The 19,265-nt window shown below is 44.0% G+C and overlaps 1 protein-coding gene across 8 annotated transcripts in view; it reads right to left on the bottom strand.

Moving 5' to 3' along the window:
• Positions 1 to 11,316: 11,316 nt before the first annotated feature.
• Positions 11,317 to 19,265, bottom strand: part of PTPRT (protein tyrosine phosphatase, receptor type T) — a 432,923-nt gene continuing 424,974 nt past the window's right edge. For all 8 annotated transcript variants that reach the window (XM_004946992.5, XM_040650803.2, XM_040650804.2 and 5 more), the window contains one exon: positions 11,317 to 18,726. In XM_004946992.5, the coding sequence (XP_004947049.1) occupies positions 18,673 to 18,726 (54 nt within the window). In that variant the 3' untranslated portion in view covers positions 11,317 to 18,672. The remainder of the gene's footprint in view (positions 18,727 to 19,265) is intronic.

Below are 19,265 nucleotides of genomic sequence, written 5' to 3'. Positions count from 1 at the left end.
TGGTACACAGGATGGTTGGGAATTTGCACCATATTTCCAAATGACTGAGCTGTGATTGATCAATGTTAAGATCTACTTTTGGGGGAGTCCTTCAGGTCTCACACCAAACCATCCTACCCGCTGCTTGGGGCTGCTGGGCTGAGCATGACAACACCACGTGGCTCAGGTTCAATGTGGGCAGTGTAAACGTCAGTCCATGGGGGCACACCCCCTGCATGGCCACACAGGGTGACTGAGGACAGCAGAAAATTCAGCATGACAAACATCTCCCTTCAGGCCACCAAGTTTTCCATTCCATCTAGACTTGTATCTTCATAGCAGAGCTTTGGACAAGCTTTGTGACAAATCACCTAATCCTTTTATATCACACACTCTTAAACACCACCAAATTCAATATGCAACAAACACTGTTTTCACAGAACAAGGAAACAGTGAATTTCAATAGTTAATATATTCACTGAAACTATTAACAGATCAGTATTTATTTCAGAAAAACCTTCTGAGGGTGCACGGAAAGTTACCTTCAGAATAGTCTAGCCTAAGGTTTGGGTTTTTTTGTACTACACATAAAAGTAGTGTCTATTTAATTGCAAAGCTAGTATAACTCGTCCCGAATCACCACAAAATAAGTCCAAGGAGAAAGAACTTTAAAAAATTTAAAAAGGAATGAAATCAATGCCTTGAAGATAAATGCAACTGGAAAAAGTACAAGACAAAATCATTACTCAAGGAAGACAAGGCAAATTATTATTGCTTTGATGCATACAGAAAAGCATCTTGATAACTACAAGGAAAACCAAGGTATTGCCGTTATCACTGAAGAATATGATATCAAAAGAGAACTTTGCCCCTGCATTCTGAAACCTTGAATAGTAGTGATTTGATTGAGCTGACCTCAAAAGAGGGTGGCTGTGCCCTGGACCAGAAAGACACAGGATCTGATGAATGCACAATCAAGGGTGCAGCTCTGGGAGAGCTCCCCAAGGGCAGAGCCCCACAGCTCCACACAATGTCATCAAGCAGATAACTACAGGTCTGTGAAGTCAAGGGGATGCAGATATTTCTGCACGTCCAATCAAGATATCAGCTTTAGCATAACAAGGTGCTAAGAAGAACAGAATTTGAAGATGATAAGGTAAGGAAAGCCAAACCCCAAGAGTAAGCTCCGCAGTAAAACAAAGCATTTATACAGGTCTATTTAAAGGTGATAGAGAATTTAAAGGGAGGTCATACAGAACATGGAGAGAGGCTTTTCTCAGAGGTGCACAGAGAAAGAGCAAGGAGCAACAGTCAGAGCTTGCAAAAGGAAACACATTGGACATAGAATACTTACAGCAGTAGGGCATGACTGGAACTTGTCCCAGAGAGCCTGTGACTTCTCCCTTGTGGAGATTTTCAGAAGTGGATGGGATGAGGTCTGCAGCAATCTGATCTAATCTTGATACTGGCCCAGTGGAGGTAGGGCGAGAGGCCTCCAGAAGTCCCTTTTTGACCTGAATTAGTCTGTGACCTGCTTTGGATGGACGGAGGGAAACACCCCATCCAATGTGCATGCTTAGGTACCCAGTTTTTCCTTAATACTCTCCAGGACACCAGATCTCTTAGTTAAATTAGACCAGCTTTAACAGAAAAGAGGCCCAGGCTGAAGGACCTCACACACCCAGTGAGCTCAGGCAATCTTACCTTGATCTGCAGCCTGCAGCTTCGGGCTCAGCATTTCCTGTAGCCCCTTCCTCTCATCTGAAGCCCTGGGAGCTGCAGGGCCCAGCTGCTCTCATCATGGCCACACCTGGCTCCATGCACCTGGAGCCTCCAGCTCAGCAGTTGTAAGGGGATGGGACAGAAGCTGTCTGTTTCTATGCAGTAATTCACGTAAGGAATGGAGCTACATCTGTTTTGGCACTGGGTGTGCTAGTGGGCATCCAGACCTTGTATGATCGGGGAGTGGAACACTTGCTGGTATCATCAGTCCCCCTGCCTCTTTACAAAACGCTGCTCACAGAGTGTTTCCTGTGGTCAAATAGCAGCCAGACATTCTAAAATATCAAGCCATCCATCATATTCAAACGTCTCCAAAATAAAAGGTAAACTAAAAAATATTGAAAAAAATCAAGTGGCTTCAGTGGTGAGAAACAGCATTATTCAATACGTCCCAATCCTCAGAGCAGGGGAGGGGTAGGATTATTATTTCTCACACAAATATAAAGCTGGAGAGACACAGAGCGGGACTAATATTTTGCTGTGTCAGTCTGCTTCCCCCAGCAAACAGCCCTTCACCTTCCCCCTGCTCCTGCCCAGGTTCCCCTCACTCCCTGCACTGTGAGTGCATTATCTCAGCCATCCCAGCCCAGCTCTGGAGCCCCTTCCATGCAGACACAAGCCATTCCAGGGCCACTTTTTACTGCCTGAGGTTAGGCCAAGATACCTGTATGCATGCAGCACTGAGTCCATGCTCACCCACCTACTCGTAGCACTGAGGCCATGTTTGGGTGATTTATGAGACTGACCATTTCAACTTAAGCCAAAATCCTGCTGTTGTTCCAGTGTGTCCCTTGGTAGAGAAAGGCTACAACCCACCCCTCCTTCCAGGTTTATGCCATGAGGCAGCACTCTCCAGGTGTTCTGCTGGTGTGTCCTACCCTTAAGATTGCACAAAAGGGATTTGAGGTAAGGAAAAAACAGCAGAAAAAAAAAAGAAAGGAAGAAAGGAAGAAAGAAAGAAAGAAAAAAGAAAAGAAACAGAACAATCCTCCTTCCAGTGCCAGCACAGAGTGGCACAAGGCCACCAGAGACGAGGTCCAGGCTTGCCCCTTGCCATCTGGGATCTCTCCCAACCAGCAGCAGGCTGGCTCAGCCCCTGCCCACTGCCAGCCACAGCCCACTGCCAAACACAACCGAGCTCAGGTGCTTGGGTGAATTTTGCTGTTTTTTTTTATTGCAGCTTTTGCTCAAAAGCTGGAGAATGGTGAGGGGGCAGTGGGACATGATGAAGCGCTGCCCCAAGAGATCTTGCTGTCCAGACCATGGTATGCTTTATCATATATTTAGGATTGCTCTTCAGTTCCAATACATTTAAGATTGGAGGGAAGCCAAATGAAAGGTCTAGGGTTGTCTTCCCAGCTCTTTCCTTGTGAAAGCAATTTCCTTTATTGGCATCTTCGAAGCAAAAGTAATCTTTCTGAGGGAGATTTGGCAAAAACATGGAAGATTTTTATAGCAATGGGGCCAAAGGTTTATAAAACTCCATTGCAGGGACTGCATTCCGAGGTAATAGGTAGCTATACACTTACAGAATTAATAGAAGGAAAGCAACCTGGGTTTTCAGTAAAGTGAATGGCAGAAACCTTTGTTTGATTTTCAGAATTGATTTTTGCCAGTGCTTTCCCTTCCTAATGCTCACACATCAACACCAAAAGGAGACATGATTTGGAAAACAGGCATTTCAGAAGGCTTGCAATGATTTAAAGCAAAGAGTGGTGCTGAAACAACACTCTTGCTTACCCACCAAACCATATAATGCTAAAACTCCCATCATTAGCATCTGCATATGGAGACTGTTCAGAATGACAGCCCTGTGGCTTTTCCCTTGAGTCCTTTCGTGTTTAGTGAAGAGATGGAGAAACGAGCAGCAAAAGGAAAACCAAGGTTGTGCCGAGTCTAACATTTCTAAGCAAGCAGAGCAAATTAATAGCAGCAGAAAATGTAAAAACAGTCCTACAGGATGCTCAGCAAAGCCCTCCCAGTGCAGATGAGGGACCCCATATTTTCTGGTGGAATCAGCTCATTCCCTGGCCGTGTGTGATGGAAGCCAGGCTGAGCTGTCAGCCAATGAGTTTTAAAGCCAACAAATGTTCCCCTCTCCAATTGTTGTTCACACCTGCAATTGCAAGTGTATTCAGAACAGAAAGCAGGCAGACAATGGCAGAAGGGTTTTATTTCTTAGCACTACATACTGTGGGGACCGCGAAGCTGGGACAGGATTTGGACAACTCTTGGCAACTGCATCTCATGGAAGAAGCCAAAGCTCTCATTCCTTCTGGACAAAGGGGAGCTGCTGGATTTATAAAATGCTATTGTTTATATTCTTTAAAAATAAAACCAAGACATTTTCTGCTTTGACCATTGTTTAATCAGTACATTGAGTTGAAAGGAGCAAAACTGTAGCTAGCAAAACTTTGCCTGGAGGCAGCAGTTCTGTTGTTAATGACATTGATTAGTTCATTGTTAGCATCTCTTTCTCTCCTGATGTGACTGAAGGGACTGGGGAATGCACACCAGGCATGCACAAAGCATGATTTGAGATGCTGTGGCACACCAGGGCAGCCTACACCTTACCTCCTGTCCAATTAGACATTGTGTCTTTGTGTTTTAAAGTACCCACAGTTAGATAAATATACCTGCTTCTATTCAGTACCTCCTTCAAATGGCTGCCCTACCTCCACAGCTACAGCACTTCTAGCTGCCACTCTCAGAAGTCCCCAGGACAGCCCATAGGTCCTCATTCAGTCCCTCTCCCATGGGCTGACAGCCCCTTGTTGAAGAAGCAGGTAGCATTGGTACAGCTTTGCTCTCCATCAGCAGCAGATGTACACACAACAGCCAGGTGGACCACAAAGATGGAATCAAAGGAGCAAAGTTCTCTTTTGCCTGCTCTGTGTTCAGTAGGGTAAGGAGATCTTCTATATGGAGGAGCTGCTTGTGGACCATGGTTCTTGAAGGAGTTGCTCTGAGTCTTTCACTCTTTCTTCCCCAATTCCCACTATTTCAGTAGCATTTCCAGTTTCTGTACTGCTCTCCCCATATTCTGAGATCATCCCAGTATTTTGTTTTAGGAGTAAAGCCACGGAGTAATGCACTTTACCTTGATGTTTTTAATAAGTCACACACCATCACACACATTTGCTGCAAAATGTTTTAAACCTGATGCAGTCACACTGTTAAAATACACTCACGTTCTGCTTTGGGTGGAAGTCAGCATCTCTGAAGTTTTTATGTCTGTTAGACTCCTACCTGGCTGTGGAGCCAAGGAAAACAAAGCCCTTATACCAGTGTGGTTTGGCAGAACCCGAAGCTGCCTGCTGTGATGTGCTCGTACCAACCCAAAGAAGTCACAGTGCAGAAAAGCAGATTCGCCTGCTTGCAGATCATCGCACATTTCTATCTCCAGGAGAAAGCTAAAGGTCAGTTTAGGCACCAATTTCAGCTTAATACTTCCTTGAAGGAAGAATTGCATCAGGGAAGAGTGAGGTTTTGCTCATTTAAAGGACATTAAAACCTGTAATAACTTGAGACTGGAAGGTAATTGAGGTAGAGCAGTGATGGCATTTGAGGCACCCAGATGGATTAGATCAGACCGTTCCCGCTTGCTCAGATTCCTCCCCTTCCTGCCCAACCCTCCCGATTTTTTGCTGTGTGTTACTGCAGACACACCACACAAATCATCCTTTCAAACTTGCTGCTACCATGATTAAAAAAAAAGCAAAAAAGGTGCTTTACAATTTCCACCGCTGTGACTGCTGCGCGTACGCCAGAAGTTTGTTCCTACTGTGTCAGCTCACACAACAGCTCGGCCTTATCTGCACAGCACAGAGATTTGAACAGGTTTAAGAGAGCTTTCAGAAATTTACATTCTGTTTACCAGCCGGTCGCCTCCTGTGCTTCTCTGCACACAGAGCGCTGTGCCACAAACAAACACAGCCCCTCCTGCTCACACACACGCTGCTCCAAAAGGAAGGACACCAATTAAGGCCAAGTGCTGACCCAGGGTGGCCTGCTGGAAATGCTGTGGCGGTGGGCACTGGATAGAGCAGGGATAGGAAAGGGTCGTAGGTTTGGTCTCTGTAGTTTCCCGCAGTGAATGGGGAAGTGAGGTTGTAAGAAAAATGGAATTGCTGTCACCTGATGAGCCGCATCCTCACAGTGCTTGTAAAGGGAGTCGGAGGTGTCAACACACGCAGTGAAGTTTGGAAAGGTTTGGGAGAAAATTCCAAAGCCATGAAATTGTGGCCTTTGTGATGACAGCAGCAACAGCAGCCTGTGTCTCCATCAACAGGGAGCCCTCCAGCACATGTCCACCATGGCTGACGCTTCCCAGGATAACACGCATAGCTTTGAGCTTGCTGGATAACCCTACAGGAAGCACCATGAAAGCTATTTACATATCTAGATATTCACACAAGCACTTCTATATATACATGTATACATATTTATATAAGCAGGCTTTACAAGCTATATATATATATATGTATGTATGCCCTATATAAAGTTATGCATGTGACTGACACAAGATTCGTTAGTCACAGAAGTTAAACCTGGGAAGAAAATCATCCTGGATTTCCCAAAAGTGAAGGTGCAAAAGGCCAGGAACATTGGAATGATATTTTATCCAAGTGAGCATGACTCTCCCTTTCAAGAGAGCCATGCTGGTGGAGTGTCCTACGCAGCAATGTTCCCTCATCCATCGGTGAGGCAGATAGGTGGGCTGGGGGCAGCCCTGATAACCAAAGCAAATTGCTTCCCAATGAAGAGCACCAAACAGGAACAGGAAAAAGCAGCCGAGAATGAATTCAGTGCTTAAAGTAATTGAAAACTGCACGGAGCGCGTTAGCAAAATGTTGCATTTTTATCTTTGCACTCCGTGTGAATTCATTTTAAAAAGATATATTAAATCTGCAGTTTCTTTTAAAAGGTCACCTCTGGGCTCAGAGAGGGCGCGCTGTGTTCTTATCGCTTCCTCAAGGCTGCACGTGGGACTGATAACTTCTAAGCCCACACGTTGTGCTAAACTCCATGGAAGCGCAAGAACTTTGTGAGTATTTGCATCCTGAGGGATCTCCCTACAACTGCACTCACGTTGCCAGGACAAAACGTTCCCCTCTATCTCCCCCCTCACCCTGCATGCAAAGACTTGCTACTGCTCACACAGCTTCCTGCTGAGTCCTCAGTGGGATACCTAATGTAGAAGTGGATGATGAAGAAGTCCAAGGCCAAGCAGCAGCACTGAGGCAATGGCAATATTTTCCATGGACTGACGCGTACAAAATTCTGACCTCATCCCACGTGCTTTCAGACCAAGAGCTGTCACAGTGTCTGGGATGGACAGGGATCCATTCTCTTTCAGCAAGCTGCATCTGCTTTTCATTTTCACAGGCACACACACGGTTGGAGTGCTGTTATAACCTGGACTTATCACTGCTAAGCTGCAGTTTCCAAAATTAGTCTCCAAACTTGCAGAGCTGATTCATGTAAGCAACAGCAGCAGCAGGAGTCTGCCAGTGAGAATTATTTGCATGCTTACAGTCAAAATTCAGCCTTGACTTCATACTTTCTCACTGCTTGATATTTTTGCAGCTATTTTGCTTAACAAGGTGGGGAACAAAGTCTGTTTGTGTTGGGCACTGCACAGCAGTTGATGGGAAAGGCTGCCCCAAGCCCACCCCTAGCAAATATCTGGAGCAGCAGACAGGGTCAGAAGCAATGCAAAATCACAGTTTTCTTCCATGGGCCCAGAGAGTAGGGGATGGAAACTGTTGTAGACCTAAAAAGCACTGGAAATTATCAGGAAGGTGGGAGACACCTGCTCTGACAAATGTCCATAACAGCTACCATCCATTAGAAAATGTGTGCACGCTTTAGACTTTAGTGTAAAATGCTACTGAAAATGAATAGTGAATCAATTAATTATTTGTACCTGGATACAAAACGTCCCCGAGCAGCACAAGACTGAAGCAGCAGGTCTCAGTTCTGTCCCAAAGGTTCAAGGCATGCAGGGAGGACCTCCATGGCCAAAAGCAATAAGTTCCCTCAGATATCACAGACCGCTGTAACCTGCATGTTTCTTAAGCACAGTTTCTGTCTGCAAACATGAAGATGCTGCCATTGGTGTGGAGTATGCTATAACCTACATCCATAACGACAAGCTTTATTTCTACATATAACAAGCAATTTCGTGAAGGTGTAAAGAAGAAATGAAACCTAATGGCTTATTTTGGCTTCTGCTATTCACACAGGTCATCTGCCCTCCAAACCACAGCCAGCACAGGAACAGCTACTGCAAGTTGTGATGCTTCTTGTGATATGTATGCACTGGGACTGGCTGCTAATGAGTACACACATTTACAGAGAGCTGGGCTGTTCATTCCTACCTTTGTTATAGCTTTTTTGTTTGTTTGTTGCAAGATAGTTCCTATAGCACCAGTGTAGACAATAATTTTCATTCTTTGACTTTTCCATCAGCACCCATAGCTGCACAAACACTGCCAATAATGCCTTCCAGTAGCTCCTGTTGTAGCAGATTAGTTGTGCTCAGCTTCCAGCAGCAGGATGAGCTGGCAGACAGAAGACACACACACATGCACACCATCACTTCCCCGCTCTGCTGTTGGAACAGACTTGTTTGCATGGAAGATGCACAAATCAGCATAAAGTCCTAAAGGGGACCTGTGCTTTATGTGCTCTTGGCACACTCCAACATTAGGTTAGAAGCCCTGCGTGGGCTTCTAGTGGGAACCATCGGTGATAGGTGGATGGTTGGACTGGATGATCTTGTAGGTCTTTTCCAACCTTGGTGATTCTATGACTCTATGGTTCTATGAATCCTAGGGTTGGAAGGAGCCTAAGTCAGATCAGACACAAATCAAAACATCACTTGGAAGAAAGATCCCTGTGGGTATCAGTTCTCATTTGTGACACCCCACATTGAGGTACTGCATCAGAGAAGTCCATTACCAATGTACACACCACTGGCATTTTTCCTACGTATTTGCCAATATCAGAGACAGCCTGTGAGACTGGTGGCATCAATGGACTATCTCCTAACGTTGTTCAAAGTTTGCATCACACAGCTGGATTTCCTGAGATGCTAAGGCCACATTGGAGCTGAGAGCTGCCCTAAGCCTTTCCTACCATCCTACATGTTAAGTGACCGAGGGCATTATGGTTAGCAACTTCTGGCTCTAACCATCTCCAAAGGTTCTGCGTATTTCATTCATTCCCCTACGCAAGCCAGACTTCCTTTCACAAATGTTTTAGAGGGAACCATTTATATATGCAGTAAAAAAGCTATTTCACCACACTGCTGAAAAATCCATCTGGTTGCAGCTTATCTTACCAGTACATCGTTTACAAGGAATTATATTAATAAAAGAGTACTAAATATTATATTGCCTCTGGCATAAGGAGTACATTATAGGTGTTTATAAACACATTACTGAATGTTACAGACTTTTAAGTAACCCCACTGACCTGTCCCATAAATGTTCTGTAGCTATTGATTCACCATACATTAACACTTAATGGATAAACTTTTACAGGCCAGTTATAAACGTTCTCTGCAAGAAATATGGCATCCTCCCAGACACACGCAGAGATGACTCACAAAACAAAAGCTAAACAAACAAGAAAAAACATATGCCAATTTTGTAAAATTGAAGTTATGTATCAGTGTACAAAAGTAAAACTGATGCAGAACAGCTTTTTTTCTTTTTTCCCCCTTAAAAATATTATTTATTATATTTTAATCATTTTCAAATGTTGAACTTGACCAATGAGGGAGGACCTGCAATGGCCAACCCAGGTGGCTTAGATGCTTGATTTTCAAGAATAGGCATGAAGAATTAAATCTGCTCCTTCTCTATGCCATTATACGGCATAATTTCCTTGTCAATATGCAGTCGTGTGGAGGATACATCTCCTCTAATAGCAGACATCTCACAATGGTCCATGTTGGTATTGGTCATCAAGCTGACTTCGTCAGTGGAGAAAACAGGCGCATCCAAAAGACAACCGCCTGGCTGTCCAAGCCGGATTCACCTTCTGGAGAGGTCTTTTTCTCCCCATCCAGGTAATCCTCTCCATCCTCTCTCTAGACTTGGATGTCATGGGGAACAGCCACGCCTTAATGAGACCAATCCCATTTTTGACATGTGCTTTTAAAGCATATCTGCATATCAGCACAGTGTGTGGCATTTGAAGGTTTAACCGTAGCAAATGAGAGCAGCTGTACTCGAAGGCAGTGATGGAGCTGGATGACATCGCTGTGGGTTCACACCTTGCACACGCCAGGTGTAACGCTGTGGTGAGGAGCTCCCTTTGGCATCATCTTTTGCCTCCTATCTGCCTGCCCAGAACAACAGCAAATGTGTGAGCAAACGCTGTGTTTGAGCCAAACTCAGGCACCCAGTGCAGCCTTGTGGAGTTTTCTCCGTATCAATGCAAAAAGCTAAGTATTTGCAAAAGAAAACATGCATAGAGAAAGGAACATGCTTCGAAGGTAGATTTACCATGCTTTAAGAAAAACAGGAGCCACATCATCCTTCTAGTTTATTTTTAGTAAGGCTAATTAACAATGTAAAACAAATTAGTTCTTACCACTTGGGTTGTATGAGCGTAGCAAGACAAGGCTCTCCTGGCGCTAAGCTGTGAATCTCAATGCACTTGTGCTTGCATTGAGGGAATAAAGTGGTCTTTGGTGTAGAGGATCCCTGTCCACTTCCTCGCCTGCAGCCTCCTGCTTTCACAGACTGCCGTGGATGCCAAGCACTGCCACGTGGCTGTGGATGAATGAATGCAGCAGCCTGCTGGTGGATGTGTGAAAATATTTGCTACTGACATCTCATCCTACGTTCAAGTTTGGCACACAACACCTGCACACAAAACACCCGCCTATAGAAAGCACCAGAAAAATGTGTTTAACGTTAGCAATGTCAACATTAGCAATGCAGCACTTGAACACCAAGGAAACAAGGCAGTAATGTCTGTTAGATGGAAAACATTGCAAGAAGATGTTCAGTTCTAACTTGCACTTCTAAGACTGTAATTTTTAAAAGCACTCAGCACACGTACATTGGCTTTCTGAGAGGGCTGTCTCAAAAGCTGCAGCTGGATTGAAATGTTGGGTGCATTCTCTTTGTTGCTGTTGAGCCACTTCTGAATGGCACTCGTGAAATAAAGCCAGCTGCCCATCAATGTGACAAGAAGCTATCTCGTGTTTTCCCACCCCACCACCCCGCTGCTTCTAGTAGTATTGCTTGCAAAATATTGTCCCCTGTATGTGCAAAGAAAAGGCACGAGCACAAGAGTCTCTTAGTAAAACATTAATCTCAGATCACAGATTTATTTTATGGATTTGCAACACAGCCCATATTACAAACATTGTCTGGGAACATTTACAAGAATAAATAAGATGGACTCGCAGTTGTAAAAAAAAGATTACACTTCACTGTAATGTACAGTCAAAAAATATATCTGATATTCATTGACTTGACATTATTTACCTTCCTTCTTTTAAGCTAGAAAGAAAAGACACTGAATGCACAGTGTTGAGATTTCTGTATTTATATTTTTTTCCCTTTTTTTTTTTTTTTCCATACGTGCTTTATCTATCAAACATCCAAACTGTACAAGTGAGTTTCACCAGTAATCCATAAAGGCCAGAGGAGGGGGAGATGGGGGCAGAATCGCAACAGCAGAGACGCGCTGACGCAGCACGCGTGGGGCGCTGGGCAGGGTCCTGCTCACCCCAATACGGCCGCAGCATCGCTGACTGCAGCAGTAGCAGCTCTGGCAACAAGTGATGCTACAGCATTTCCATTTCAACAGGATTGGCGCAGGGGGAAGGAGATGAAATCAACATGGGAGTGAATTCTGTCAGTGCGCTCAGTCTGTATGGGTTAAATGTGGCCAGGGCACAGCTGCAGCTTTTGCACTGAAGCGCAGCTTGAGTGTTGGAGACTTAAGAATGGGCTACAGAGGGGAGGAGGGTCATGCCAGTTCTGCTCCATGTACATGGAAGTCCTGCATGGGAAGCATTAGAGCTAGTTCAGCAATGCCAACAACCATCAGATGCCCTGGGGAGGCTTTCCCAATAGCTAAACTCATGGAAGCTTGTGAAGTGCCAGCCATGCACCCAAACACACCCCTGCAAATGCATTCCTTCATAACTGCACACAAGCAAGATTTCCTGGAGCTGCCCAGGAAAGGATGAAGTGCTCACAGAAGGAAGTACACCTCCACAGAGCCACCTGCTCAAGCACCTCACCAAGTCCCCCAAACAGCTGCGTTCCAGGGTAACAGATCTCCCTTACAAAACCTTCACTGAAATGCTATCACTTGCAATAAGTGCTTCCTCTACAGTGACCTCTATCCTATTGGAAACCTGTACAGAACAGACCAGGACTGGTCCCAGAGGTTACACCTATGGCATATATCACACCACAACAACAAGCAAACCTCACTTCCAGCAGTGTGAACTGGCTCATGGCCATGCAGCTTAGAATCAGCTCATGCTGAACTGGTTTACAAGAAAAACATTTTTTTTTCCTTTTATTTCCCCCCCCCCCCTCCAAAAAGAAACACTATGGGAACACCAGCATCTATCATTCAGTCTGCTGCATAATTTTGTTTCTTAAGGCGTAGGTTGAAACCAGAGGATAAGGGTGAACAACCTGCTGGATGCACTGGGACAAGGATGGAGAGGTTTCGCTCTCCCGTTTTCACAAATGAAAGAAGCTGCCAGGTTTTCACAACTGTGCTACTCCGACATGAAGCTGTAGATATTCTGAGTGCAGTGTACTGTTCATAAGGGAGGCTTTAACAATCTTTTAACACAGAAAATAAAGATCACAGACTCGAGGCCACTGGAAGTCAGCGAGTTTTTTGTCTCCCCATCAAACTCAGAACCACCAGGATTTGGCCTTGGTGTACGAAAATGCATGAATGTACTCGACTGCTACACTCAGCTGTATGTTCTTCAGGTATGTGTATGAGGAGGAAGATGACTGATACTCGTCCAAGTCAATAAACAGATACTCCATGATACATTTTCCTAGCATCCCTCGCCAAAACTGCAGAAAGTGTGCTTTGCTTCTATGCTGTTGGATGGCCCTCAATGGAGGAAGAGCTACAGGGAACCGGGGAACAGGGAAAGGAAGGGCACTTGCATTTAAATTGTATAGCATGTATGTATGGCTATAGAAGACTGCAATCTAAATAAGTATGAACGTAGGAGGGTTAACAGAATCCTCATTACTCTCTTCTGTATACCAAACCTTAATTAGCTGGCTCCCTCAGTTTCTGCTCCAGGAAAGGTCTGTGCAGGGAAGGTGCAGTATTCTGTTCTACCACTTCCTGGTCTGCAAGGAGGTATACTGAGCTTCACACTCACAGGCAGAGGTCATCCTGAAGCACTTTCATCACAAGGTCCCACGTGTGTTTCTAACAAGCTGGAGTGGACTTTGTACGCTTATGGAAGAACCTCAAATTAGAACACAGCAGAATCAAACCAAGTTCTTGAGATGCCCTTTGCAACGACTAAAAGTGAACTGTGCTACCAATGCGATATTGTTTGAATTTACTGTAGGACAACAGTGCTTTCCAAGTGCAACATTTACACTGAAGTGCAGATGCAGGAATATGCCAGGACTGGGCAATGCTCCGTGCTGACTTGCAAAGAATTCTGCCAGTGTGACAGACAGAGGCACCGCACATTTGAAGGTTCCTCTCAAGGAAATCTTTTATCTTCGTCCCTCGGGATTTATTCCCTCTGTTACATTGCCTGCTCCCTCTCCAGGGAGTTCTGCAGAGTGGAATGTGTTACTACCTGTTTTTTTTTTATGATCCTGGCACAAACTCAGAAGAGTAGGAAAGACGTAAGTATATCCCTGCAAGAATAAGAGACAGAACAAAGTGGAAGTTTCTCACCTGTTTCAGGATACCATTTAATCCTCCTCCACTGTTTGCTTTTCTCCCAAAGCAGATTCCTTATCCTTTCCTTCTCTTACAGACAGCAACTGGTTCAGCTGCCTTCAGAACAGCTGCCGCCAATGGGAGCCTCTCTTCTTCCACAGACTGAGGGACACCAAGAGCGGTGTACCCACAGTGCCTGGACTGATTCCCAGGGGAAATCCCACCAACTACTCCTAAAGAACCCATGCAAACCACATGGAAAAACAACTCTACCATCTGCAGGCTTAAATCTACTGCTGTGGGGCCTTGCATTGCCACTGGACGTTTTCACAGGGAGTTTACAGATCCAGAATAAAAGGTAGGAAACTACTGACACACAAATATGTGCTTCTCTAGGCAAAAGCTATGCTCTGGGATTCCCACCTCTGCACCCCAGAGTGCATGGGCCAGACCAATCAGGGCTCACAGACTTTGCCCATGATATCTGTCACCTTTCTGGGAGTTCCCTGGGCATTCTTAAAATGTAGGCACTATGTGGGCAGGAGCTGAATGGGAGACATGGAATACAGAACTGTGGCTTGAATTGGTGCAAAAGGTGACAGGAGGGTTTCTGTGCATGGAAAAATCCTTCACTGCTAATTACCTGGTGTTTGTGGACCATCACGGACAACTCTAGCTCACTTAAATGGCTCATATGCAAATAAACTAAGGGGGATCAACCAGTGCATTAATAAAACTAGTTGGAGCTAACTAGGCATGGCAGCATTCCATGCAACTTTGCTAATGAATTTCAATCATGAACCGAAATGTCTCCTACCAACAACAGCCCGGAGACTTCCCTGTTCAGAACCAGTTACTTCAATCTACTAAATAAAACCATCAATTCCCATCTGCTTTTTTGTTACCAGTGGTCCCTACCCTCACATGGACATTGTACTCCCAACCCCAGTCTGTTTCCTTCACATTAATAAGCAAGTACCTCAAGTTCATCTACAGGAGGTCAGCTACCATTTTCTTTACAGGCCATTCTTTGAGGGGAAAAAATAACAAAAGATGGCAGCACAGGATGCAGTTTTCACAGAGATAATAATAATAGAAAAAAGATTGTCAAGACCCACTGTATCTTGCAGGGGTTTTCTCTCTATCTCTTTCCTGGTGACAGCTCAGGTTCCTCCTTCTCCAGCATGCAGCCTACATAGCTCTGGAATTCTTTGCTTCAGTTACATCCCTTAATAATTTAAGATGTTATTTGTTCTGTGTATGACATAGATCACATACACTTACTCTTCTTTACTTATTTCTGGCTTTCCAAATTTCAGATTACACTTTTGACCAATATTATGCTATCAACAAACAATTCTCACCCAATCCTGAAGGATGTCAGAATGGGAATAATTGTTTCCATTATGACTATTCAAATACTGTCAATATCATATTTACACAGCCTAAAACTCAGTCATTGAGGACTTCCCCTTTTCTACCTTACATTACTGCTCCCCAGCTGCAGAAAGCAATACTTAGGCTGGAAAGCTTGTCCTGGATTGTCAATCTTTTCAAGAGTAAGAAAGCCTTCTTTATTATCTATCTCCAAACTTCTCTCTTTCTCAGAGAAAACAGACCCAACATCCACAGTCTTGCTTCAAACACATTACCTATGTTGCTACAGGCTCTTCTCAACAGTTTAAACAACCTCAAGGTAAGAAGGTTATTAATAGCAAGTTCTTTTTTCTCTCCCTTTATCATTACTTCATATTCAACATATATGCATTGTGCAGCAAAGAACAGTGCAAAGATCCCTGAGCCAATACACATCGGAGCTGGGTTCCCAAAAATCAGTGTACCCGTGTGGTGATGGAACAGTATGGACCACAACCAACATCACCCGTTGTGTTTGCTGAGTGCCCTTCCACACCCGCACACAATCAGTTGCGGCTAACAGTTGGGCTGTATGAACCAACATGATTTGCACTGAACTTGTTCCTTGCAAATACAAGGTAAAATGTAGCTTAAAGACCTCTCACTGAAATTTATGCTATCTTTATGCTATATATGCTATTTAAGTGCTACTTTGCACTTGCAGAGAGCTAAAAGCATGTGGTGCGTTACTGTGGGCCAGCTGATGCTTGCACCTGACCCTGTACTAGCACGTCTCATACCATGAAAATACATTTAAACCTACCTCAGGACCTTAAACAACTTCACTGCAAGAGCTCTTCTGCCCAGCCCATCCAACACCTGCTTCTCTCCATGTATACATCCCTCCCATAGGCTGACTGCTGGCTTCATAATCCACTTTCCTTCATGCTACTGCTTAGCCTGAAACTACCTTCTACCCTTCATTTCTTGCTTACATTGCCATTTATTCTACCCCTCTATTCCTTTTACCCAGGCTATTAACTTCAGTGCCTGAACTAGTCTTTCAGTAATTCCTGAAAGGGACCTATGGGTATGCTAGTTTCCATGTAAAATTAACAGAATGCTAAATACTAATTCATATTTCCATAGCATCCATAGGGAGTCACTCCCTCTGGCTTTCTGGAGTTAGTGAAGTCATGAACATTTTGCTGGTAGCTTCTGCTCACATTGGAAATTGCAAAATCCCATTTTGGGATCAGGATTCCCTCTTTCCTCTTCTTTGCAAATGGCCCTCAAGCAAACCACCTGTAATTCAGACAGTAACATCATCCCTTCCTTCTCATATGTCATAATTTTGCTTTGCCTCTTATTCTACAGCTGAGTTTTTTGTGCAGCTTAGCAGCAACAGAAAAAAAAAATAAAACAACTAATTCGTTTTGTGAAACAGCAGACATTCAACCTGCAGCCCCACTGTGATCTAATGCTGATTTTGTGATTCCTTGCAGAAAGTCGGGGCCCAACCTGACACACACAGAGGCACCTGTGAGGGGGTTCCCATTGACACTTTGTGGCACAACTGCCTGAGACCTTCAAGGTATTCACGTGGAAGAAGCCAAGAATCCAAAGCTTCTTGGACAGAACATGAGCTTGGTAGTTCAGCATCCTATGCAGACCTCTCATCTGCTCAGCAGGAAAGATTCCATTTCCAAATAGTGAGCCTTGTTTCTTAGGCTGCTGCAGGTCCTGACAGAGATGGTAACTTTTTTGTTAGGTACTGCTATAGCTGAGCCAATAAGTGTTCCAATCAGATTCAGTTGTCAAGACAGAGATATGATTATCACCTAACAAATGACCATGAAGCAGAGCTGCCTTTTGAATTTATATATGGAATTGGTAATATCTTTTTTAAGCTTCTGGTGCTCTCTATGTGAGGCATTGACACGACTGAGCTCCCAGCAGTTTCTGAGCATTTACCAGAGGATGGAATACTATGAAATGGTAAGAAAGTGGAATTTCCTTAAACTCTTCCCTTACCTGCCTAGCTTTAAGCAAGTCTATGTTTGGAGAAACCTACATCACCTAGAATCTAATTTACACACTGAACTATCTTGGATCCCTGCACTCTCAGGATAAATAAATGACTAAATTGAAATACTGAATGTCGTAAATCCTCATTCATTTAAAAACAATCTCAGAGATTATTATCCTGTAGAACTCAGTGATTACCTCCTTAAACAAACTCTTTCAGAAAAGCAATTTCTTAACTTCTAAGAAGTCAGAGCGAGATCGAGAACCATGGCAAAACCCTTCTGATGTTTGTTGCAAACAAGAAGAGTTGCATAGGCATTTCTGCAGAACAAAACAAAAGCTGTTTTGCTTAAGATGGAACGTTGCTGTGCTGGTCGAAGCCTTTTCTTAGCAGATGCCAGAACAGGTTTCTGTGTATGTCCATCACCTTTCCTGCAGCTTGGACGGGTTACCATTTTAAATTTGCAGGGGCCAGAAATCTGAATAAATCACTCAACTACGTCTGACTGTACAACAGTTTGGGAACAGTGAGGAAAACTTCATCAAACTCAATTTTAAGATTACCTTCAGATTCAAAGCTCTTGAGCAGGAACCTTCTTTGCTCTTCATTTGCACAGTGCCTAGCCTAGTTCAGCAGGGACCTGTCAGGACTAGGGGTCCTAAGTTCTACAGCAATACAAATAATAAATAAAAAAATAATAATACATAGTATATGATCAATAATACCTACTTTATACCCTGTTTTTCAAAGACACACTGCACCCCAGCAAATACTTGAAAAATATGGTAACATCGTTACCAAGGTTGCAAGACAAATGCAATTTGTTTGATGCAAATATTTAACTTCAGGGTTTAAGTGGCTGGGAAACTCATTAATATTGCTTCACCAGCACTGAAACAAACATGGACCAGAGAGCTGTAACCAGTTCATGCACAGCCTTGGGAGAAACTGGGAGGAAACATGTAGAAGCCAAGGTGCGAATCCATGAACAACTAACTCCTCATCTCCACCATCTTCATGCTAAAAGGAACCAGATGCGGAAAGATATCCAGTGTTTTTTTGGTGTTGGCCTTTTCATTTGGAAGATAAAACAAAAACAGATAAGATAGGCAAATGGTAATGAAACATTTCATAAATTCCCTATGGCTATCTCATTTTTCCCTAAAGACTGCTGCATGAAATTCAAAAATTAAAGACTGGGATTTGAGAACAAAATAATAACTTAAAAAGGAGACATTTAGAAGAGAATTTCCTAAAGGTTTCATTCTTTCCCCACTCTTCAGCAAGGACAGCAAAAGTACAATCCTAAAGAGGAGAGAAGTCAGAGGGGATTAGAAAGTCCAGTCCTTCAGCCTGTCTCCCATTTCGCTTATTTTTACAGTAGGTTATTTAAGAAGCGGTAGATGCTCCAATAGAAAGCAGGCAGCAGCAAACACAGGCATCATCTCCTCCTTCCAGCTGGTCTGTGCAGTCTCAGTCTCTTTCTCCAGGAAGGAGAGGTTTTCCTTCCCACACTTGTTACCACCTTCTAGTGTGGGACAGGGGAGAAGCGTCTGCCAGGGGTCGGGGTCTGCCACATCGGGTGCTCCCCTCCCTCTGCTGGGCTAAAAGGAGCTCAAGTATTCCAGTGCAACCTCATATACAAATTTATACTGTTCCTGAAAGAGACAATAGAAGTCAGTGACATTAGGATACAGGTGAACTGTTTGGACACTCATTCTACAAGCTGCAAAAAATGCCTCCTCTCTCTTTCTTACTGGTCTTAATGGTCCTGCCCATTCGACAGGACCAGGCAAACATTAATTGTATATGCTCAATGCATAGCTACCTAGTGGGCCATTCATTATTTGATTCATGCCCTCATCACACATGTTGCTTCTGAGGAAAGAATTCAGCATGATCAGTTGGAATGTTTGAATTCTGGATGGTTTAATCTTTCTGTTGCAGGGAGCAAGGTCTGGGGTGCACTCTCCTCCCTCCATGATTTCAAGGCATGTCACAGCAACAAGCACCAGGCTGTATGCATACACATGAGGACAAATTTGTACCTGCTACCCATAGCTAAGGTGACAGCAGCTTGGGGTTTAACCTTCTGCGTGCAGGAGATGTTGCCCACCTTGCTGCCAGGGTGGCTGCTCCACATCTATTCAAGGAGAGAAGCAGTGGGACTGAGAGATTCCTCACACATGCCAACACA

This window comes from Gallus gallus, chromosome 20 (assembly GCF_016699485.2).
Source record: "Gallus gallus isolate bGalGal1 chromosome 20, bGalGal1.mat.broiler.GRCg7b, whole genome shotgun sequence".
Lineage (NCBI taxonomy): Eukaryota > Metazoa > Chordata > Aves > Galliformes > Phasianidae > Gallus > Gallus gallus.
The sequence above is the reverse complement of the archived record's forward strand: the minus strand, read 5'-3'. Positions and strand labels throughout refer to the sequence as shown.